General features: G+C 47.0%; 1 gene segment (V, D, J or C); it reads right to left on the bottom strand.

Moving 5' to 3' along the window:
• Positions 1-27: 27 nt before the first annotated feature.
• The window catches only part of LOC140728741 (Ig kappa chain V-III region MOPC 321-like), a 31,709-nt gene continuing 6,098 nt past the window's right edge, over positions 28-25,638 (bottom strand). The window contains 3 exon segments of the V gene segment in view: positions 28-281; positions 8,399-8,466; positions 24,669-24,791. Of these exon segments, the coding sequence occupies positions 273-281; positions 8,399-8,466; positions 24,669-24,791 (200 nt within the window).

The raw sequence follows: 25,638 nt of genomic DNA, 5'->3' as shown, positions 1-25,638 counted from the left end.
ACAAGCAATTCAATCAGACCAAGGTTTAGAGTATGTAGGGGAGGGTGCACATAACAAAGAAAGGAAGTTAGATAAGCAGATGGTAGGCGGGGGAATCCCGCGTATCCAGTAAAGAAATGATTTTAGCGTTGCTTAAAGCTGGGGTTCCGGGAGAGCAGTAAATGGGGTTCCAACCCCCATCCTCTATGCATGGAAGGGAGACTGTTGAGGGAGAAGGGTCATTCTTCAAGTCCTTTGCAGTTAAGGGTTCCTTTCGTCCTCAGCCAGGTTCCTCAGAGTCCCTGCAAAGGATATTGGTTAATGTTCACCAAGAGTGGGAACCAGAGGGTGGTTAGTACATTCGTGCCTCATTGTTGTAGGGAGGGTGTCATTCGACCTGCATCCCTCTTCCCTGTAAGTAGAGTGTGAATGATTTGAATGCAGAGAAATGTGAGTTGTGGCCACATGCATCAGTTTACTTTTTGTACCTTTAAGAGACTTTGGACCTTTAAGAGACTTTGTGAATGCATTGGGTCCCACCCAGATGCATTTTCCTTATCAGTTGTTCCCTGGATAGTGCTGTTTCTCTGTGAGAAATTAACTGTCTGTATATTTGCAGTTCCATAGGAAGTTTTAAAGAAGAGGAGCACAGCCCGGGCTTTGTGCTTTGTGTTTTGTGTTCTAATCAGTTACGTGTTTATTATGTCTTAATCTGTTACTTCGGTACTTGTTTCCCCACTTGTTTGTAATTAGTTTTAGGGATGACTCATTTTTCATAATGGCCATATGAAATTTGAGTTGAAATTTGGGCAACTTTATTTTGTTTCTTTTTCAATCTTTTTATTATTATTATCAATATATATTGGGATTACAAACTTACAAATTTATACTAAATATGAAAGGATACACAAGCAATAGTTACAATATAATTAAGTCTTCCCAAATCATGAATGATACAAATAACATATAAACAAAGCAAAACTAGGTTATATCATAATATATATATTAAAAAAAACAAAAAAGAGAAAAAGAAAAAAAATTATGCTAGAAAAAACTAATCTAACGACCTAATAACTAATAAAGAGAAAAAAGGAAAAAAAGAGAGAAAAAAATAATTTAAAAAATGGGCTGTTTATAATATCTATAAAAAAAATACAAAATCATCAGTGTCGCCAACTCCAATCCTCTCAACATATGTATAATCAAAACTGGAAAAACGAATAGGTTTGGAACAGGGTCTCATTACATCATATGAAAATATTGAATAAATGGTCTCCATGTCTTTTCAAATTTAATAGAAGGGTCAAATACAACACATCTAATTTTCTCCAAATTTAGACATAACACAGTTTGAGAAAGCCAATAAAATACGGTAGGGGGATTAATTTCTTTCCAATTGAACAAAATAGATCTTCTAGCCATTCGACAAGCAGAAGAAGATAAATGGATTGAGTCCATTATTGGTAAACCAAAAATTGCAGTAATAGGATGAGGTTGTAAATCAATGTTCAATACTGTGGAAATAATATCAAAAATGTCTTTCCAATATTTTTTCAAAAGCGGACATGACCAAAACATAATAGTTAAAGACGCTATCTCAGAATGACATCTGTCACAAATAGGATTTATATAGGAATAAAAACGAGCCAATTTATCCTTAGACATATGAGCCCTATGCACAACTTTAAACTGTATTAATGAATGTTTAGCACATATAGATGATAAATTGACTAATTGAAGAATTTTATTCCAATTCTCAATAGGGATAGTAAGGTTAAGTTATCTTTCCCAATCATTTTTAATCTTACAGAAGGGCTCTGAACGTATTTTCATAATTATATTGTAGAGTTTTGATATTACACCTTTCTGAGAAGGATTTAGTTCTAACAAATTCTCCAAAATACCCGAAGACTCAAGATTTGGAAAGGTAGGAAGTACAGTATTTAAGAAATTCCTAATCTGTAAATATCTAAAAAAAATGAAATCTAGGCAAATTAAGGCAACTTTATTTTGGATATGAGATGCCCATATTTCAGAGAGAATTGAGCATTTGGGCATTGTTTTGTGATTTCTAAATATCCAGTGACTAATCAGGAGTGAGTGCATTTGTATCTCCCTGCATTAAAGAATGGCAAAGTGGTGAACTCTGATTTGTGGTGGGAGATCCCATTATAAATTCCTGGGCGTGGTGTTTGAATCTGGCTTCTCAGATTTTGGAATTCTGTTTTGGGGGGGGAGCTGGGAAGAGGTAGTCTATTCCAGCCAGCCTCAACCCAGAGTACGGTATATAAGGGTGGAGTAGGTGCTGTAAGGGCTGGTATTTCCCCATGTACCATTTGTATAATTGGAATGCCCTGCCTCTTAAAGTGATTTCCCCTCCTGACAGAGTGCTGGTGTAGGCAGTACATTGAGTACAGGCACAAAGTGACAAAGTGGAGGGCAAGTGTGAGCAGGAGCAGCGTCCTGGGGCGGCTGCGTCTATGTCAAATGGTGTTGTGAAGATGGGCACTTGCTGGAAGCTGAATGGCACGTACCGGAAATGCAGTTCCTAAGTCTGCCCGTTGTTCCCACCGGGTGGTGCGGCTGATATGTGGTGCTGTAAGTATGCCACCCCAGCACCCCGAATGAGCACCTTGCCCATGCTGGTGGGTACGAGGGCTACTACAAAGGAAGGATGGTTTGAATGATAGCCTTTCTCAGTGTGGTACAGCCAGACTGTTCCAGGAACTGCTCACAAAGGAAGGTGGCCCTCGTACTGTTATTGGGGAGGAATGCTTCACCGACATTCCTGGTGGGTCGGTGAACAGCACTCATCTGCTTGATCATATCTCAGAGTCTGTGTATAAAATCAAGTGGGGGACCAACTCATTGGCTATTACATTGCACAGTGGGGCTGGTGGCCTTTTGTGGCACAGGGAGGCTGGTGGACTACTATATCATACTGGGAGTGACTATTGGGTTTACAGTACTGGGTGTTTTGTGTTTTATCTATAACTTAGTTGGGAGCTCATGGGAGTCATACTAGTTGAGGGTTGGATCATCATGTTCACAACTTTTGAGGGGTGGAGTGTCGTGTGGGGGGGCGGTGCTTTATTCTGATTGTTGAAAGCCATTTCCATTGTGATTGGTTAGTTTAGAAACTGCAGCTGCGTTTCCCATTGGATGGCTGCCTGGTGTCTAGTTTAAACTATCCTGGGTATGTAAAACAGCACATAGGAGGGGCTTGCTCTCTTCTTCCTTTGTTTAAGACATGGCCGTTGAGAAGGTGTACTCTGTGTGCACTGAGGGGGTTTAGCCACGAGGCTGCAGAAGTTTCAGATCAGTGTTCTCCTTCTCCTAGAGGAGCTGCCAACCTCAGCTGATGAGCCCCATCTATCAGAAGCGACTGGTTTTTAGGGACTGCCTTTGCCCCATCTCCTGTCAGTAGAAATGGTTCCACCCGGCTTAGTAGCTAAGCCACAGTTGAAGGCCAGGAGCTGGATTTGGTTGTCAGAGGCTATTTGAGTTGCATGCCATTTGATACATCGTGGGAGCTTGTCCTCACTACCGCCCTTGGCTATGACAACCTTAGGAAGCACCCCATTGATACCCTATATAATTTGCTACAGGTCAGTCACGCACCTCTTAACCTCCTCTGTTCCAGGAACAAACTGACCCAGCCTCTGCATTTTCCCCGAGTAACTGAAACACTTCTATCCCAGGCTACGTCCTGGTGAATTTCTTCTGCACTCTCCTCAGAACAATCACCTCTGTCTACTGCACGTAATAAAGGTTAAAGACAAAGTTTAAATTAAATTTTTGATAAAGATTAAAGACAAAGCTTTATTTATACCATGTACATCACAACATACAGAACAATGCCTCACTTGTGTCAAAGACCAACATAGTCAAAATGGATGCCTGAAATGGTGGTAGAGGCAAATGCATTAGAGGCTTTCAAGAGACATTTGTATAGGCATGTGGACGTAAGGAAGATGGAGGGATATGGACATGGTATAGGTAGGAGGGATTAGTGTTTGGGGGTTTTGATTTGCTTTTTAGCTGGTGTGGCACAACACTATGGGCCGAATGGCCTGTTCCTGTGCCGTACTCTTACTATCTATCTATCTGTTTTATGCACAAGTGTTGCCAAGCTTCTGGTGCCAACATAACATGCCCACAACTTACTAACCCTACCCCGTACATCTTTGGACCGCGCGAGGAAACGGGAGCACTCAGAGGAAACCCATGTGGTCATGGGGAGGTAACGTGTACACTCCTTACTGTCAGCGGCGGGGTTTCAAACCGGCTTGCTGATGCATCAAAGCGTTACGCTGCCCACTACACTACCATGCCAAAATGGTCTAGCCTCTCTATTTAGAAGGTTTACGGACACGATAGTGGTGCTGAGGTGGAAGTTGTGTGCTTGGCTGGAGTGCGAATTGATGCAGAACCAACAGGAAGATGTGATCGGGAATACCAGTGGCGAATGGGTTTTCGATGGGACCTCGTGAGGGATTGCAATCCATACAGACAAACTGGAAAGAATTTCACTGCCAAGGGGGTGGCAGTCACAAGAGAGGACGCAGGCTAAGACTGGAGTGAGATTCGTTGACTGCAAAGTGGTCGGAAATTCAGCAATCCTGGGGAGAGTTTCTGACTCTGGATGTCTTACTCATCATGCACCCAGTTCTAAACCAGCCGGGAACCCTCGCACTGCTCACCAAGAGCACCGGCTGCCTGGAAAGGACAAAGCTTCGACGTGCCCTGCCAATCCGTTTCTCACAGACTCCCCGTGCGTAGGATGTACTCCGAGTCAGATTTCTGAGTAGATGGCTTGCTCGCCAGACATGGCGGGCTGCTGGGTTGGTGTCGAGATATACACCGGACACAGTATTCCGGGATCCGACCTGTAGACCTGTAGCAGACGGGGAGGTTAATGCATGCCCAGGGTGTGACTCGGGGAGGGGGGGGGGGGGTAGTGTGGTGTTGCTGGTTATGCTAGTGAGGTTCAGAGAACAGGGGGAGTCCCATGATTCCAGATTCAAAGTTCTAGTTTATTTACCAAGTATACATGAAAAATACATTGTTTATGTCAACCACCGCGTCCCAGGGTGTGTTGTGGCCAGTCCGCAAGGACGTGCAAAGGATATTTCCTATAGTTAGGGAGTTTTGGACCGGGGGGCACAGCCTCAGAATAGAAGGACATCCCTTTAGAAGTGAGATGAGGAAGAATTTCCTGAGGTGGAGGGTGGTGAATCTGAGGAATTCATTGCCACAGAGGGCTGTAGAAACCACAGCATTGGATTACAGGGACTTGGCTGGCACCAGGGCAGGAATGGATTCTCAATATTTCTGGATTTTTAATGCTTTAAAAGGGATAGAGAGGACAGAAAAAGGGGAGATGTTATTACTGGTCAGGGATACTATTACAGCTACAGAAAGGGTGGGTAATGTAGCAGGATCCTCTTGAGTCAGTATGGGTGGAAGTCAGGAACAGGAAGGGAGCAGTTACTCTACTGGGGGTATTCTATAGGCCCCCGGTAGCAGCAGAGATACCGAGGAGCAGATTGGGAGGCAGATTTTGGAAAGGTGCAAAAATAACAGGGTTGTTATGATGGGTGACTTTAACTTCCCTAATATTGATTGGCACCTGATTAGTTCCAATGGTTTAGACGGAGCAGAGTTTGTTAAGTGTGTCCAGGACGGATTCCTGTCACAGTATGTTGACAGGCCGACTAGGGGAAATGCCATACTAGATCTAGTATTAGGTAATGAACCGGGTCAGGTCACAGATCTGTCAGTGGGTGAGCATCTGGGGGACAGTGATCACCGCTCCCTGGCCTTTAGCATTATCATGGAAAAGGATAGAATCAGAGAGGACAGAAGAATTTTTAACTGGGTAAGGGCAAATTATGAGGCTATAAGGCTAGAACTTGTGGATGTGAATTGGGATGATGTTTTTGCGGGGAAATATACTATGGACATGTGGTCGATGTTTAGAGATCGCTTGCAGGATGTTAGGAATAAATTTGTCCCTTGAAAGTGTGGAGGATCAGGGGGATCTGGGGGTACATGTCCACAGATCCCTGAAAGTTGCCTCACAGGTAGATAGGGCAGTTAAGAAAGCTTATGGAGTGTCAGCTTTCGTAAGTCAAGGAATAGAGTTTAAGAGTCGCGGGGTAATGATGCAGCTCTATGAAACTCTGGTTAGGCCACACTTCCAGTGTCCAGTTTTGGTCGCCTCACTATAGGAAGGATGTGGAAGCATTGGAAAGGGTACAGAGGAGATTTACCAGGATGCTGCCTGGTTTAGAGAGTATGCATTATGACCAGAGATTAAGGGATCTAGGGCTTTACTCTTTGGAGAGGAGGATGAGAGGAGACATGATAGAGGTGTACAAGATATTAAGAGGAATAGACAGAGTGGACAGCCAGCGCCTCTTCCCCAGGCCACCACTGTTCAATACAAGAGGACATGGCTTTAAGGTAAGGGGAGGGAAGTTCAAGGGGGATATTAGAGGAAGGTTTTTTACTCAGAGGGTGGTTGGTGCGTGGAATGCACTGCCTGAGTCAGTGGTGGAGGCAGATACACTAGTGAAATTTAAGAGACTATTAGACAGGTATATGGAGGAATTTAAGGTGGGGGGTTATATGGGAAGCAGGGCTTAAGAGTCAGCACAACATTGTGGGCTGAAGGGCCTGTACTGTGCTGTATTGCTCTATGTTCTATGTTCTATATTTAAAGCCCAGGCTGATAGGTTCTTGATTAGTAAGTGTGTGAAAGGTTATGGGTAAAAGACATGAGAATGTGGTTGAGAGGGATAAGAAATCAGCCGTGATGGAGTAGTGGAGTAGTCTCAGAGAGCCGAATGGTCACACATTCCAGGACTAACATAGCATGCCTGCCGTAACAACACAGAACACAAGTAACAAAACAACAGCAGCAGGAAAACAAGCCCCTTTCCTTCCTACCACCCACTCATACACAGTCCTCCCAGCTTGAATGACTTCAAGTCCCCCTGCCATCATACACGAGCTTCTACCCCCTTCCTTTCAGGTCCTGATGAAGGGTCTCAACACAAAACATTGACTGTTTATTCATTTCAATAGAGCTCCTGTGAGTTCCTCCATGATTTTGTGTCTGTTACTCCATATCTGTTTTGTGATGTATGGAGTCTGTGATTGGGCAGCATGGAGGGAGTGTCTGACCCTGGGAATGTGTGATGGGACAGGGTAAAGAGAGCTTCACTCCCGTGACTGACCCTGGGCATGTGTGATGGGCGAGAGTAGAGTGAGTTTCACTATGTTTGACCCTGGCAGTAATTGCTAAGATCTTGTAGAGAGAGCTTCACTCTTTGTTGACTCTGGGAAAGTATGATGAGACAAATTAGAGAGAGTCTCACTCTGTGCCTGACCCCAGGAATGTGTGATGGGACAGGGTGGAGGGAGTTTCACTCTATGTCTGACCCTGGGAGTGTGTGATGGGACAGTGTGGAGGGAATTCACTCTGTGTCTGACCCCGGGAGTGTGTGATGGGACGGTGTGGAGGGAATTCACTCTGTATCTGACCTGGGAGTGTGTGATGGGACGGTGTAGAGGAAGTTTCACTCTGTGTCTGACCCTGGGAGTGTGTGATGGGACAATGTAGAGGGAGCTTCACTCTGTGTCTGACCCTGGGAGTGTGTGATGGGACAGTGTAGAGGGAGCTTCACTCAGTGTCTGACCCTGGGAGTGTGTGATGGGACGGTGTAGAGGGAGTTTCACACTGTGTCTGACCCTGGGAGTGTGTGATGGGACAGTGTGGAGGGAGCTTCACTATGTGTCTGACCCTGGGAGTGTGTGATGGGACGGTGTAGAGGGAGCTTCACTCTGTGTCTGACCCTGGGAGTGTGTGATGGGACAGTGTAGAGGGAGCTTCACTCTGTGTCTGACCCTGGGAGTGTGTGATGGGACAGTGTAGAGGGAGCTTCACTCTGTGTCTGACCCCGGGTGTGTGTGATGGGACAGTGTAGAGGGAGCTTCACTCTGTGTCTGACCCTGGGAGTGTGTGATGGGACAGTGTCGAGGAAGCTTCACAATCGTCTGACCCTGGCAATGTGTTTTTGGCCAGTGTAGAGGGAACTTCACTCTGTGTCTGACCCACAGTGTGCGTGTTGGGAAAGTGTAAAGGGAGCTTCACTCTGCATCTGACCCTGGGGGTGTGTGATGGGAGCGTGTAGAGGGAGCTTCACTCTGTGTCTGACCCTAGGGAAATTTGGACTATTTCAAATAACATTTCAGGCAGAGATGTTTGATGTGATTTCCCGGGAACTCAGTAAGTGTAGCTGTCAAAATGGACATACTGGGTCGGAGGCTGATGGGAACTGATGGGCGGGTAGATGTATTGCAAGCCAGGGAAGTGTCAGCATTCAGCGTGGCTGCAGGCTGTCAAACTTACGTTGTCCTCAGCTGACTTGGAGGAACAGTCAACTCCTTGATTGTTGCCTGGAGATTCTGATCTCATTCCTGTAAAGAAAGAAGGCATTTTGTTGGACAGGAAGGAGAGCACTGGGGACGTGTTCTCTCTAGTCTCTCAAACTCAACAGGTAGTCTGCTTGTCTCCTGAAACTTCCCCAGCTCACTGTCCATCTGAGAGCGGATAATTGGTTCCAGGGATGGTGGGCTGTAAGCGTTTCAGGTGAGAGCAGTAAGATTATTAACTTAAACAGGAACGTTTTTTGAAAAACACAGAAGACAGTATGTACATATTGAATAAAAGCTGCCAGATGAAGTGGGTGAGGCAGGATTAATAACACATTCTCAGACTGCTGGACAGATGTGTGGATTGGAAAGGATTAGAAGGTTGGGCTTGGATGGGGCATCTTAGTCAGTGTGGATCTGGAGAGCCTGCTGCTGTACTGTATGACTCCAAATGATGCTGAGTAGGCTCAACGTTAGGAGACTGAAGGGAGATCTCATTGAAGCTGGCCAAGTTCTTCAACGGTTTCAAAGGCTGGATTCAGAGAGCAGGTCTCTGTTGTCTGTGCTGTCGGGAATTCCTATGTTCGGTGGCCACTTCAAAAGTGGTACCTAATGAAGTGGCCAGAGTAGTGGAACCCAGTGTGGCCTTCTGCTGCTGCACATCATCCACTTCAAAGTTTGACGTGTTGTGCATTCAGCAATGCTCTTCTGCACACCACTGTTGTAACATGTGGTTATTTGGGTTACTGTCACTTCCCTGTCAGCATGAACCAGTCTGGCCGTTCTCCTCTGACCTCACCCATTAACAGGACTTTCCCGCCCACAGAATTGCTGCCCACCGGATGTTTTCTTTTCATTTCTCGCACCATTCTCTGTAAACTCCAGAGACTGTTGTGCGTAAAAATCCCTGGAGATCAGCAGTTTCTGAGATACACAGACCACTCTGTATGACACCAATGGTCAAAGTCACTTAGATCCCATTTAGAAAAATAGAAATCTACAGCACATTACAGGCCCTTTGGCCCACAATGTTGTGCTAATCATGTAACCTACTCTAGAAACTGCCTAGAATTACCCTACCCCATAGCCCTGTATTTTACTAAGCTCCATGTATCTATCTAAGAGTCTCTTAAAAGACCCTATTGCATCCACTTCCACCATTGCCGGCAGTGCTTTCCACACACCCACCACTCTCTGTGTGAAAAACTTTACCTCTGACATCCCCTCGGTACCTACTTCCAAGCACCTTAAAACTGTGCCCCCTCGTGTTAGCCATTTCAGCCCTGGGAAAAGCCTCTGGCCATCCACACGATCAATGCCTCTCATCTTTCTTCCCCATTCTGATGTTTGTTCTGAACAACAACTGCTCTCTTGGCCATGTCCGCATGCTTTTGTGCATTGAGTTGCTGCCACACGATTGGCTGACTAGATATTTGCACTAACCAGCAGGTGGGCAGGTCTACCTACTAACGATGCCATAGTTCAGAATCAGGGATGGGTCATTAGGACTGAGAGGAGGAGAAATAGCTTCACTCTGTGTTCAGTGAATCCTTGGAATTCTTTCCTCCAGAGGGCTGTGATATCTCAGAGACTGAGGACATGAGGAAGGTAGAGAGCACATGGGGGCACAAGAACAAACTGCTGGAGGAACCCAGCAACTGTGGAGGGAAACGGATGGTCGACATTTTGAGTTGTGACCCTGCCTCAGGACCCAACAGATGTTTCAAGGAAATCAGCACGCTGGCACAGAAAGAGACCATTCTGCCCATTGGTGCCAGTGCAAGGCTTCCTGTAAGATGGCGGCCTCTCCAGCTTGCAAGTGTGTGTGTCGTAAACAATTTTCCTTGTGATCACAAGGTCCTGTCAGACTTTGGTCATACAAAATAATGCAAGTCAGGTTGATATTTTCATTGGTGAGACCGATGTCAGGGGAGGTGCTTGACCTCAGCTGTTGCACAGACTATGGCCTCCTACTGCGGCAAAGCCTGTTACAGCCACCCAGGGGAGGGTGTCCCGGGGCAGTGTGGGAGTGAACAGAGTCGCAGCGGGCATGCTGGAATCTGTGGCGGCTCAGTGCTGCTGTCCAGTGTTCACTCCCTGGAAAGCAAGCTAGATTGCAATGGGAGGGGGAACTACTGAGTGCTTGCTCTCTCAGAAACGTGGCTCCAGGACGACATCAAACTTCAGGCCATGCCACTGTTTCTGTTATTTTGTGACTGTATGTGCTCTCTTAAATATATATGCTGGGTACTGTGTGCGACTGAATGTTCAGTGCCTTGCACCTTGGTCTCGGAGAAACGCCGTTTCGTTTGGCCGCATACATATGTATGGTTGAATGACAATAAACTTGAACTTCAATGATGGGTCAAGGCTCAATGCACTGGATAAACAAGCAGCACACTATCTGATGGGCTTCGTAAATGAGGAGGTTCAGAAGGAATGAAACCAAAGACTTTAGGCCTGATTTGACACTCCCCTGTCTGTATCAACAGTGCTGAAGTGGAGATGGTTGGGAGCTCCAAGTTCCCAGCTGTGAACAGTAGAATCATACCAGAATTGGTTTAATATCATCGGCATATGTCATGAAATTTGTTGTCTTTGCGGCAGCTGTACAAAGCAATACATAATAATCAAGAAAAGCAGTGAATTACAGTAAATATATAGTTAAATTTAATAAGTAGTGCAAAAATAAATAGTAAGGTAGTGTTCATGGGTTCAATGTCCATTCAGAAAGGAAGAAGCTGTTCCTGAATTGCTAAGTGTGTGCCTTCAAGCTTCTATCCCTCCTTCCTGATGGCAACAATGAGAACAAGGCATGACCTGGGTGATGGGGAGGGGTGGGTGGGCGATCACCAACAGTTTGCCCCGGTCCAGCCATCTTGACACTACAGCCAAGAAAGTTCACCAGCGCCTCTACTTCTTCAGGAGGCTAAGAGATCTGGCATGTCACCCATTTTTACAGATGCACCAGGGAAGTATCCCGTCTTTGACACACCTCTGTGTGCTAACTGCTCGGACAGACTGCAAGAAACTGCAGAGAATTGTGAACGCAGCCCCATCCATCATACAAACCAGCCTTCCCTTCTCTGCCTCGGTCTACATTTCCCACTGTCTTGGGAACAGAGCCAACATAATCAAGCCTTCCATTCGGGACCTTCTCTCTTCCCCCCCTCTCATCAGGCAAAAGACACATAACCCTGAAAGATTCACCATCAGGTTCAAGGACAGCTTCCAGCCCATTGATACTGGATAATTGAATGGAATTCTCATATAGTGTAGAGCAATCCTTACTCTTCATTTAACCCATGCACTCTGTGTCCTGGACAAGTGTGATGGACAGTAGAGAGAGAGCTTTTTTATGTGTCAAACCTGGGGAGTGTGTGATGGGACAGTATGGAGGGAGCTTCATTCTGTGCCTGACCCTGGGAGTGTGTGATGGGACAGTGTCGAGGGAGCTTCATTCTGTGTCTGACCCCGGGAGTGAGTGATGGGACAGTGTAGAGGGAGCTTCACACTGTGTCTGACCCTGGGAGTGTGTGATGGGACAGTGTAGAGGGAGCTTCACTCTGTGTCTGACCCTGGGAGTGTGTGATGGGACAGTGTGGAGGGAGCTTCACTCTGTGTCTGACCCTGGGAGTGTGTGATGGAACAGTGTAGAGGGAGCTTCACTCTGTGTCTGACCCCGGTAGTGTGTGATGGGACAGTGTAGGGGGAGCTTCAATCTGTGTCTGACCCTGGGAGTGTGTGATGGGACAGTGTAGAGGGAGATTCACTCTGTGTCTGACCCTGGGAGTGTGTGATGGGACAGTGTGGAGGGAGCTTCACTCTGTGTCTGACCCTGGGAGTGTGTGATGGGACAGTGTGGAGGGAGCTTCACTCTGTGTCTGACCCTGGGAGTGTGTGATGGGACAGTGTGGAGGGAGCTTCACTCTGTGTCTGACCCTGGGAGTGTGTGATGGGACAGTGTAGGGGGAGCTTCAATCTGTGTCTGACCCTGGGAGTGTGTGATGGGACAGTGTAGAGGGAGATTCACTCTGTGTCTGACCCTGGGAGTGTGTGATGGGACAGTGTGGAGGGAGCTTCACTCTGTGTCTTACCCTGGGAGTGTGTGATGGGACAGTGTAGAGGGAGCTTCACTCTGTGTCTGACCCCGGGAGTGTGTGATGGGACAGTGTAGGGGGAGCTTCAATCTGTGTCTGACCCTGGAAGTGTGTGATGTGATGGGACAGTGTAGAGGGAGATTCACTCTGTGTCTGACCCTGGGTGTGTGTGATGGGACAGTGCAGAGGGAGCTACACTCTGTGTCTGACCCCATTTTGTACAAAAATACACTTATTACAAATTTAAAGCCTGTACTAATGAACAATCATATTACAAACTGCAAGATCAGAAATATCAAAACGAATATACATTAAAGTAACATATCCCCCCCCCCCCCATCAAAGATGACATTTAACCTCCATAGTGTCTAACGCCCATATATTACCCGTGAATGCCACAGCATACTCCTTGAACTTTGCCAGGCAGTCAACCAGGTCAGAACCCTCAGCTGCCCATCTCCAAGGCCCACAGATGACTATCTTTGCCAGCCTTAGGTGCAACTTAAGACCATAAGACACAGAAGCAGAATTAGATCACTCGAACCATCGAGTCGGCTCTGCCATTTGATCATGGTTGATCCAGCTCCCTCTCATTCCCATTCTCCTATTTTCTCACCATAACCTTTCACACCCTTACAAGAAACTATCAGCCTCCACCTTAAATACACCCAATGACTTGGCCTCCACAGGCACCTGTGGCAACAAATTCCACAGATTCACCACCCCCCATCTAAAGATACTCCTACGTATCTCTGTTATAAATGGACTTCCCTCCCCCTGGTCTGAGATTCACTCACAATAGGAAACTTCCTCTCCATGTCCACTCTTCTGAGGTCTTTCACTATTCGACAGGTTTCAATGAGATCCTCCCTCACTCTTCTAAAACTGCAGCCATCTGGGCACAGACCCAGAGCCACCAACACTCCTTGTATGGCAAGTTTTTATTGCCCGGAATTATTTTCATGAACTTTTGAACCCTCTTCAATGAGATAAGGGGCCAAAAACTTCTCACAATACTCCAAATGAGGACTCACCAATACCTTATAAAGACTCAACATTACATCCTTGTTTTTACATTCTAGTCCTCTTGAATTGAATGCTAACATTGCATTTGCCGTCCTCATCACTGACTCAACCTGCAAGTTAACCTTTAGGGAATCCTACGTGGGGCTCCCTTTGCATCTCAGATTTTTGCATCTTCCTCCCACTATTTTGTTCCTTCTACCAAAGTGCATGACCATACACTTCCTGAGACTTTATACCATCTGCCATTTCTTTGCCCATTCTCCTATACTGTTTAAGTCCTTCTGTTTCCTTAACACTTTTTGCCCCTCCATCTACCTTTGTATCATCTGAAAACTTGGCCACAAAGCCATCAATTCCATTATCCAAATCATTGACATATAACATAAAAAGAATTGGTCCCAACACAGACCAATGTGGAACACCACCAGTCAATGGCAGCCAATCAGAAAGGGCTCCATTTAATTCCCAGTCTTTATGTCCTGCCAATCAACCAATGCTCTTTCCATTCAATTATCTTTCCATGATGGGCTCTCATCATGCTAAGCAGCCTCAAAGTCATTCTGCATATACAAGTACACAATATCCACTGATTCTCTTTTGTCTATACAAAGAATTCCAACTGATTTGTCAGGTAAGCTTTTCCCTTAAGGAAAACATGTTGACTTTGGGCTATTTTATTATGTGCCTCTAAATACCACGAAACCTCATCCTTAAAATGGACTCTTCCTAACATTTAGGAATTGATGGTAACATCTTCCTAACCTCAAGGTTCAGGCTAAATGGCCTATAATTTCCTTTATTCTGACTCCCTCCCTTCTTGAAGAGTGGAGTGACATTTGTAATTTTCCAGTCCTCAAAAACCTTGTCAGAATCTAGTGATTATTAAAGGATCATTATTAATGCCCCCACAATCTTTTCAGTCATCTCTTTCAGAACCCTGGGGTGTAGTGGACTTATCTACTGTCAGACCTTTCAGCTTCCCAGTATTTTCTCTCTACTTCACTCTGTGTCTGACCCTGGGAGTGTGTGATGGGACAGTGTAGAGGGAGCTTCACTCTGTGTCTGACCCCGGGAGTGTGTGATGGGACAGCATAGAGGGAGCTTCACTCTGTGTCTGACCCCGGGAGTGTGTGATGGGACGGTGTAGAGGGAGCTTCACTCTGTGTCTGACCCCGGGAGTGTGTGATGGGACAGTGTAGAGGGAGCTTCACTCTGTGTCTGACCCCGGGAGTGTGTGATGGGACAGTGTAGAGGGAGCTTCACTCTGTGTCTGACCCTGGGAGTGTGTGATGGGACGGTGTAGAGGGAGCTTCACTCTGTGTCTGACCCTGGGAGTGTGTGATGGGACGGTGTAGAGGGAGCTTCACTCTGTGTCTGACCCTGGGAGTGTGTGATGGGACAGTGTAGAGGGAGCTTCACTCTGTGTCTGACCCTGGGAGTGTGTGATGGGACGGTGTAGAGGGAGCTTCACTCTGTGTCTGATCCCAGGCATTTGAGATGGGACAGCGTAGAGGGTGCTTAACTCAGTGTCTGACCCTGGGATCATGTGATGGGACGATCTAGAAGAAACTTCACTCTGTCTGAACCTGCTGCGAGGGCGTGATGGGATGTTGTAGAGGGAGCTTCACTCTGTGTCTGACTCTGAGAGAGTGTGATGGGACAGTGTAGAAGGAACTTCACTCAGTGTCTTACCCCGAGAGTGTGTGATGGGACGGTACAGTAGATGTTTCACATTCTGTCTGATCCCTTTTTTGTACACAAATACATTTATTAAACCTCTACACTAATCTAGGATCATATTGCAAACTGAAAGACCACAGGAATCATAACTAATATCCATTAATATGCAAGAGCTTTGACCAGGGGCCAATGCAGACATCAGAAGTTTGAGAGGAGGTTGTTTTAATTAGATCCAGTGCCTGAGTAGTAAAAGCAGTGGGTCGCGGCAGTGGGAGCTCTGACCAGTGACCAATTGGTGTTCCGCATTGAGTAATAAGAACAAATTAAAGGAAGGCTGGGGCAAGCAGAGTGGCCATTGTTGCAGCGGCCATCTTCAGAGTGTTGATCTAGAGGCTTCAGCTCTTTGAGTCTTCAGTGAAGGGAGGTTTCAGTCCGAGAAAGAAAAGCTCCGGGTTAAGTTTTTTTTTTCTCCTTCCATTCTTTATATCTGTACAGCTAGGACAGTGGAGATGCCAGGCAAGATAGTTGAAAGCTCCTCTCATGGGATGTGGGAAGGCAGGGAGATCTCCAGTGACCCTGATGCCTACAACTGCGAGAAGTGCATCCAGCTGCACCTTCAAATGATCCGTGTTAAGGAGTTGGAGCTGGAATTACATAAACTCCAGATCATTTGGGAGGCTGAGGGGGAGATAGATAGGACATAGAGAGAGGTAGTTACACCCAAGGTGAAGGACACAGGAAACTGGGTGAGTCAGGAAGGGGAAAGGGGTTAGGGAGCCAGTGAAGAGTACCCCTGCGGCCATCGCCATCACAATGGGTATATCACTTTGGATATGTTTGGGGGGGGGGCAAGGTTGACTGAATAGAGGAAAGTCACAGTGGCCTGACTCTGCCTCTAATTCAGGAGGGAAGGGGAGAGAAGAGGTACGCTATGGTGATAGTGATTCATTAGTTAGGGGAATAAACAGGAGGTTCTGTGTGTGAGAACAAAATTCTTGGATGGTGCATTGTCTCTAGGGTACCAGGGCCCAGGACGTCTCATATTGAGTCCTCAGCATTCTTAAGTGAAGGGTGAACAGTTCATGTAGGTATCAATGAGATGGGGAGGATGAATGATGAGTTCTGGGAATTAGGTGCAAAGGTAAAGGGTAGGATCTCCAGGGTTGTGATTTCAGGATTGCTACCTGTCCATGTGGTAGTGAGTCCAGAACTAGGAAGATTATACAGTTTAACACGAGGCTGAGGAGTTGGTTTAGGAGGGAGAGCATCAGATTTTTGGATCATTGGGCTCTCTTCCAGGGAAGATGGGACCTGTACAGAAGGGACGGTTTGCACCTGAATTGGAGGGGGACTAATATCCTAGGAGGAAAGTTTGCAAATGTTGTAGGGTGGGGTTTAAACTAGAATTGCAGGGGACGGCAACCAGAATGCCAGAACTGTTAGTGGAGCGGTTGGGGCTGGTAGATGTTGGTAAGACCTCAGACAAAGTCAGGAATCAAAAAGGTTGAGCATGGTGTGACTAGTGTCCTGAGCTCCATATATTTCAATGCAAGAAGATCACAGGAAAGGCAGATGAGCTTGGGGCATGGATCAACACCTGGAATTATGATATTGTAGCCATTAGTGAGACCTGGTTGCAGGAGGGGCAGGACTGGCAGCTCAGTATTCCATGGTTCTGTTGTTTTAGATGTGATAGAGTGGGAGGGATAAAGGAGGAGGGTGGCGTTACCAGTCAGGAAAAATATCGCGGCAGTGCTCCATCAGCACAGACTGGAGAACTCAACTAGTGATGCATCATGGGAGGAACAGAGAAATAAGAAAGGTATGACCTTGTTAATGGGGTTAAATTACAGACCACCCAATAGTCCAAGGTATTCAGAGGAACAAATTTGTAGAGAAATCATAGACATAAGAAACATAAGCTTGTTATAGTAGTTGATTTTAACTTTCCACATATTGACTGGGAACTCCATACTGTAAAAGGATCTCTTACTATCTTTCCTTTCAGTTAGTCCTTATGAAGGGTCTCGGCCTGAAACGTCGACAGTGCTTCTCCCTATAGATGCTGCCTGGCCTGCTGCATTCCACCAGCATTTTGTGTGTGTTGCTCGATGGCATAGAGTTTGTCAAATGTGTTCAGGAATGTTTCCTCCTTTAGTACGTCTAAGTCCCAACAAGAGAGTATGGGATATTGGATCTGCTATTAGGGAATGAGACAGGGCAGGTGACAGAAGTCTGTGTCCAGTGACCACAATGCCATCAGTAAATATGCAAAGAGATAGGTCTGGACCACGGGTTGAGTTTCCAAATTGGAGAAAGGCCAATTTTGATGGTCTCAGAAATGATCTGGCAAGTGTGGATTGGGACAGGCTGTTTTCTGGCAAAGGTGTATTGGAAAGCAGGAGGCCTTTAAACATTTAATTTTGAGAATACAAAGCTTGTATGTGCTTGTCAGAATAAAAGGTAAAGATAACAAGTGTAGGGAACCTTCGTTTTCAAGCGATATTGACACCCTGTTTAAGAAAGGATGTGCATAGCAGGTATAGGCAAGTAGGAACAAATGAGGTACTTATGGAGTAGAAGAAATGTAAGCGAACACTTAAAGAAATCGGATGGGCTAAAAGTAGGCATGAGGTTGCTCTAGCAGATAAGATGAAGGAGAATCCTAAAGAATTCTACAGGTATGTTAAAAGCAAAAGAATTGCAAGGGACAAAATTGGTCCTCTGGAAGACCAGAATGGGAATCCATGTGTGGAGCAAAACAGATGGGGGCGAACTTAAATTAATTCTTTGCATCTATTTACTCACGAGACAGATGCAGAGTCTATACAAGTGAGGTAAAGTGGCATCAACTTCATGGGCCCTCTACAGATTGCAGAGGAGGTAGTGCTTGCTACCCTGAGGCAAGTCAGGGTGGATAAATCCCCAGGACCTGACAAGTGTTCCCTTGGACCCTACGGGAGGTAAGTGCAGAAATTGCCGGTGACCTAGCAGTGATATTTAAAACATCCTTAGTGACTGGAGAAGCACTGGAGTATTGGAGGATAGCCAATGTTGTTCCGCTGTTTTAAAACGGTTCTAAACAGAAACGAGGAAATACAGGTCCATAATTCATTGACAGTGGTGTCACACGTAGAAAGAGTTGTAAGGAAGGCTTTTGGTGCATTGGCCTTCATAAATCAATGTACTGAGTACAGCAGATGGGGTGTTATGTTGAATTTGGATAGGACGTTGGTGAGGCCTAATTTGGAGTATTGTGTGCAGTTTTGCTCACCTACATCAAGGAAATGTGTAAACAAAGTCAAAAGAGTGCAGAGAAAATTTACAAGGATGTTGCCGGGTGTGGAGGACTTGAGTTATATGGACAGATTGAATAGGTTAGGACTGTATTCTTTAGAATGTAGAAGACTAAGAGGAGATTTGATAGAGATAAAACTATGAGGGATATAGAGAGGGTAAATGCAAGCAGGCTTTTTCCACAGCGGATTGGTGGGAATACAACCAGAGGTCATGGGTTAAGGGTGAAAGGTGAGAAGTTGAAGGGGAACATGAGGGGAAATGTCTTCAATCAGAGGGTTGTGAGAGTGCAAAATGTGCTGCCAGCACAAGTGGTCCATGTGAGTTCAATTTCAACCTTTTCAAGAATTTTGGATGGGTACATGGACAGTAGGGATATGGAGGGCTCTGGTCCCAGTGCAGGTTGATGGGAGTAGGCAGTTCATGGTTTCCACATGAACTAGATGGGCTGAAGGGCCTGTCTCTGTGCTGTACTTTCCTGTGACTCTATGACTCTGAACTAACATATCCCCATCCTCATCAAGGCCGACCCCCACGCCAGGTCGGGACGGTGAACAAGAGCTAGGAACTGGATGGTGTGGAGGTGTAGTCCTACCTGCATCTCCGAAAGGGACTGGATTGTCGATGAGAGATCGCTCAGAGTTTGAGGGTTAGCTTATGTGTAAGATTCCACGGCCTAGGTCTAATGAGTAATTCTGGCTGAGCAAGACTATAATCATCCCCCGGGATGTGCCACAGAGCCTGAAATAACTCAATGGTCAGGCCATTTAGGCCAGGGGACTTGCCCCTCTGGAGTTTCTGAAGGGCTGTAGACAACCCAGTTCAAGGATGGGAGCATCCAGCCACTCCACATCCTCTGCACTGACCATTGACAATTCCTCCCAGACCTCACCACTCCACATCCTCTGCACTGACCATTGACAATTCCTCCCAGACCTCACCACTCCACATCCTCTGCACTGACCATTGACAATTCCTCCCAGACCTCACCACTCCACATCCTCTGCACTGACCATTGACAATTCCTCCCAGACCTCACCACTCCACATCCTCTGTACTGACCATTGACAATTCCTCCCAGACCTCACCACTCCACATCCTCTGTACTGACCATTGACAATTCCTCCCAGACCTCACCACTCCACATCCTCTGTACTGACCATTGACAATTCCTCCCAGACCTCACTGCACGGATCTGCACTGACCATTGACAATTCCTCCCAGACCTCACCACTCCACATCCTCTGCACTGACCATTGACAATTCCTCCCAGACCTCACCACTCCACATCCTCTGTACTGACCATTGACAATTCCTCCCAGACCTCACCACTCCACATCCTCTGTACTGACCATTGACAATTCCTCCCAGACCTCACCACTCCACATCCTCTGCACTGACCATTGACAATTCCTCCCAGACCTCACCACTCCACATCCTCTGTACTGACCATTGACAATTCCTCCCAGACCTCACCACTCCACATCCTCTGCACTGACCATTGACAATTCCTCCCAGACCTCACCACTCCACATCCTCTGCACTGACCATTGACAATTCCTCCCAGACCTCACCACTCCACATCCTCTGCACTGACCATTGACAATTCCTCCCAGACCTCACCACTCCACATCCTCTGTACTGACCATTGACAATTCCTCCCAGACCTCACCACTCCACATCCTCTGCACTGACCATTGACAATTCCTCCCAGACCTCACCACTCCACATCCTCTGTACTGACCATTGACAATTCCTCCCAGACCTCACTGCACGGATCTGCACTTAACGGGTCTGGCGAGAACAAGGACCCGTGAAAGGAGTAAAGTCCTTTGTACAAACCCCATTTCCAGAAAAGTTGGGATATTTTCCAAAATGCAATAAAAACAAAAATCTGTGATATGTTAATTCACGTGAACCTTTATTTAACTGACAAAAGTACAAAGAAAAGATTTTCAATAGTTTTACTGACCAACTTAATTGTATTTTGTAAATATACACAAATTTAGAATTTGATGGCTGCAACACACTCAGCAAAAGTTGGGACAGAGTTAAAATAAGATTGAAAAGTGCACAGAATATTCAAGTAACACCGGTTTGGAAGACTCCACATTAAGCAGGCTAATTGGTAGCAGGTGAGGTATCGTGACTGGATATAAAAGTAGCGTCCATCAAAGGCTCAGTCTTTGCAAGCAAGGATGGGTCATGGCTCACCCCTTTGTGCCAAAATTCATGAGAGAATTGTTAGTCAGTTCAAAAGGAACATTTCCCAACACAAGATTGCAGAGAATTTAGGTCTTTCAACATCGACAGTACATAATATTGTGAAAAGATTCAGAGAATTCACAGACATCTCAGTGCGTAAAGGGCAAGGTCGGAAACCACTGTTGAATGCACATGATCTTCGAGCCCTCAAGCAGCACTGCCTAAGAAACGGTCATGCTACTGTGACAATTATAGCCATCTGGGCTCGGGAGTACTTCGGAAAACCATTGTCATTTAACACAGTCCATCGCTGCATCCAGAAATGCAACTTGAAACTGTATTACGCAGGGAGGAAGCCATACATCAACTCTATGCAGAAATGCCGGCAAGTTCTCTGGGCCCGAGCTCATCTCAGATGGACCGAAAGACTGTGGAAACGTGTGCTGTGGTCAGATGATTCCACATTTCGGCTAGTTTTCGGAAAAAACAGGCGTCGAGTTCTCCGTGCCAAAGATGAAAACAACCATCCTGATTGTTATCAGTGAAAGGTGCAAAAGCCAGCATCTGTGATGGTATGGGGGTGCATCAGTGCCCACGGCATGGGTGAGTTGCATGCAGGTGAGGGTACCATTGACTCTGAGGCGTATATAAGGATTTTATAGAGACATATGTTGCCATTAAGGCGATGTCTCTTCCCGGGACGTCCATGCTTATTTCAGCAGGACAATGCCAGACCACATTCTGCACGGGCTACAACAGCGTGGCTTTGTAGATACAGAGTGTGTGTGCTTGACTGGCCTGCTGCTATCTCCTATTGAAAATGTATGGCGCATCATGAAGAGGAGAATCAGACAACGGAGACCACGGACTGTTGAGCAGCTGAAGTCTTATATCAAGCAAGAATGGACAAAATTTCCAATTGCAAATCTACTACAATTAGTATCCTCAGTTCCAAAACGATTAAAAAGTGTTATTAAAAGGAAAGGTGATGTAACACAATGGTAAACATGCCTCTGTCCCAACCTTTGTTGAGTGTGTTGCAGCCATCAAATTCTAAATTTATGTATATTTACAAAATACAATTAAGTTGGTCAGTAAAACTGTTGAAAATCTTTTCTTTGTACTTTTGTCAGTTAAATAAAGATTCACATGAATTAACATATCACAGATTTTTGTTTTTGTTGCATTTGGGAAAATATCCCAACTTTTCTGGAAATGGGGTTTGTAGATTGCATCAGGATCCGTGACGCAGGAGCCATCAACAACTAGTAACTCCACAACTGGCATTTGGACTCCCACCACTTCTCTAACGAGTAGAAGAAGGGTGAGCCATAGTCCAAATCCTACAGCATTTGGATCCGTGACCTCATGTATGTGCCTCAGGACTGTTGAAGTTGCAGATCCCTCAGTACATCCTTCTTCTCCTGGTATTCCTGCCATAACTGTGGGTCCCTAGTGGCCAGACTAAGACGTGACTTTAACTCAAGCTGCTCAATCTCAGAGCCCTGTTTCTTTGTTGATCCCCTAGTGTACTCCTGACATAGAAACTGGATGGTGGGCTTTGCTCACATCCCAGCATAGCCATAGGGAGCAGAAATCCTCCTGTCTCTCCCTCCAGATGGCACAGAATGACTCCCAGAATCGATGTCCTACAACAGCTCCGTTGCCTGGACCCCAGCTGCAAGTGCAGAGGAGTGAACTCCATCCACACGAGGTGATGATACAAGGCAACTTCACTCTGTGGCTGATGTTGGGAGTGTGTGATGGGACAGTGTAGTGGGAGCTTCACTCTGTGTCTGACCCCGGGAGTATGTGATGGGACAGTGTAGAGGGAGCTTCACTCTGTGTCTGACCCTGGGAGTGTGTGATGGGACAGTGTAGAGGGAGCTTCACTCTGTGTCTGACCCTGGGAGTGTGTGATGGGACAGTGTGGAGGGAGCTTCACTCTGTGTCTGACCCTGGGAGTGTGTGATGGGACAATGTAGAGGGAGCTTCACTCTGTGTCTGACCCTGGGAGTGTGTGATGGGACAGTGTAGAGGGAGCTTCACTCTGTGTCTGACCCTGGGAGTGTGTGATGGGACAGTGTAGAGGGAGTTTCACTCTGTGTCTGACCCCGGGAGTGTGTGATGGGACAGTGTAGAGGGAGCTTCACTCTGTGTCTGACCCCGGGAGTGTGTGATGGGACAGTGTAGAGGGAGCTTCACTCTGTGTCTGACCCAAGGAGTGTGTGATGGGACAGTGTAGAGGGAGCTTCACTCTGTGTCCGACTCTGGGAGTGTGTGATGGGACAATGTAGAGGGAGCTTCACTCTGTGTCTGACCCTGGGAGTGTGTGATGGGACAGTGTGCAGGAAATTCACTCTGTGTCTGACCCCGGGAGTGTGTGATGGGACAGTGTAGAGGGAGTTCCACTCTGTGTCTGACCCTGGGAGTGTGTGATGGGACGGGGTAGAGGGAGCTTCAGTCTGTGTCTGGCCCCGGGAGTGTGTGGTGGGACAGTGTAGAGGGAGCTTCACTCTGTGTCTGACCCTGGGAGTGTATGATGGGACAGTGTGGAGGGAATTCACTCTGTGTCTGACCCCGGGAGTGTGTGATGGGACGGGGTAGAGGGAGCTTCAGTCTGTGTCTGGTCCCAGGAGTGTGTGGTGGGACAGTGTAGAGGGAGCTTCAGTCTGTGTCTGACCCCGGGAGTGTGTGATGGGACAGTGTAGAGGGAGCTTCACTCTGTGTCTGACCCTGGGAGTGTGTGATGGGACAGTGTAGAGGGAGCTTCACTCTGTGTCCGACTCTGGGTGTGTGATGGGACAGTGTGGAGGGAATTCACTCTGTGTCTGACCCCGGGAGTGTGTGATGGGACAGTGTAGAGGGAGTTTCACTCTGTGTCTGACCCTAGGAGTGTGTGATGGGACGGGGTAGAGGGAGCTTCAGTCTGTGTCTGGCCCCAGGAGTGTGTGGTGGGACAGTGTAGAGGGAGCTTCACTCTGTGTCTGACCCTGGGAGTGTATGATGGGACAGTGTGGAGGATATTCACTCTGTGTCTGACCCCGGGAGTGTGTGATGGGACGGGGTAGAGGGAGCTTCAGTCTGTGTCTGGTCCCAGGAGTGTGTGGTGGGACGGGGTAGAGGGAGCTTCAGTCTGTGTCTGACCCCGGGAGTGTGTGATGGGACAATGTAGAGGGAGCTTCACTCTGTGCCTGACCCCGGGAGTGTGTGATGGGACGGGGTAGAGGGAGCTTCAGTCTGTGTCTGGCCCCGGGAGTGTGTGGTGGGACAGTGTAGAGGGAGCTTCACTCTGTGTCTGACCCTGGGAGTGTATGATGGGACAGTGTGGAGGGAATTCACTCTGTGTCTGACCCTGGGAGTGTGTGATGGGACGGGGTAGAGGGAGCTTCAGTCTGTGTCTGGTCCCAGGAGTGTGTGGTGGGACGGGGTAGAGGAAGCTTCAGTCTGTGTCTGACCCCGGGAGTGTGTGATGGGACAATGTAGAGGGAGCTTCACTCTGTGTCTGACCCCGGGAGTGTGTGATGCGACAGTGTAGAGGGAGCTTCACTCTGTGTCTGACCCCGGGAGTGTGTGATGGGACAGTGTAGAGGGAGTTTCACTCTGTGTCTGACCCTAGGAGTGTGTGATGGGACGGGGTAGAGGGAGCTTCAGTCTGTGTCTGGCCCCGGGAGTGTGTGGTGGGACAGTGTAGAGGGAGCTTCAGTCTGTGTCTGGTCCCAGGAGTGTGTGGTGGGACAGTGTAGAGGGAGCTTCAGTCTGCCTCTTCAATGTTCAGCATTTTGAGCAGCAAGAGCTGCAAATTCTTTGTTATCTCCATGCCCAGAACCTCAAGGACATCTGCTGGATTACAGACTTCCCCAGGGAGAGTCAGCCCCACGTGTCCGTGCTCACACTAAGCACAATAATTTCTCCGGCAATCACTCAGGTTGCACCTACCTTTCAAGTGTTTGCCTTTACACAGTTCGTACGTGGTGTACAGCAGGCAAAAGATGACCCCTAAGGCCAGCAGTAATGGAAGCCACTTTTGGAGGTCATGGCTACTGTCAGCTGATGCTTCTTCTGCGAGGAAAAGAAACTGCCCATTAAACACATTGCTTTGTGTAATATGCCCCATACAAGATCACCTGGGGCTAGTGATCAATCGGTTGCTATAGAGTGGCCCAGTGGTTGCCTCATTATACTGTTCTCTGATGTGTTGCGTGTGTGTGTGTGTGTGTGTGTGTGTGTGTGTGTGTGTGTGTGTGTGTGTGTGTGTGTGTGTGTGTGTGTGTGTGCGCCTGAGTGTACGTGTGTGTGTGTGTGTGTGTCTGTGTGTGTGTGTGTGTGTGTGTGTGTGCGCCTGAGTGTACGTGTGTGTGTGTGTGTGTGTGTGTGTGTGTGTGTGTGTGTGCGCCTGAGTGTACGTGTGTGTGTGTGTGTGTGTGTGTGTGTGTGTGTGTGTGTGTGTGTGTGTGTGTGTGCGCCTGAGTGTACGTGTGTGTGTGTGTGTGTGTGTGTGTGTGTGTGTGTGTGTGTGTGTTTGTGTCTAGTTTGCACATTCTCCTTGTGACCACATAGGTTTCCCCGGGTGCTCCAGTTTCCTGCCACACCCTAACAACATGCAGTGCAGGGTCGGTGGGTCAATTGGCTCCCACTGTGCAGATGAAGGGTAGAATCTGGGAGGTGTTGAAATGTACTGGTCGTAGGGAGGTCTTTAGTTGTCCATGTGGTCATGTTGTTGGAATAAGGGGCCATCCTTTTGGAACTGAAATCCTTCAGGACCTGTGTGCATGAAAATAAACTCGAATTTCGCTTTCATTTTCAAGGCATTTATACCCTGTGTATTTACACCAATGATGATCTACTTGAATTTGAAACTCCAAGCATAGACTGGACTGCAGATCGGGAATGAAATTATATGAAGTCA

The sequence above is a fragment of the Hemitrygon akajei genome, chromosome 6 (genome assembly GCF_048418815.1).
Source record: "Hemitrygon akajei chromosome 6, sHemAka1.3, whole genome shotgun sequence".
NCBI lineage: Eukaryota > Metazoa > Chordata > Chondrichthyes > Myliobatiformes > Dasyatidae > Hemitrygon > Hemitrygon akajei.
The sequence above is the reverse complement of the archived record's forward strand: the minus strand, read 5'-3'. Positions and strand labels throughout refer to the sequence as shown.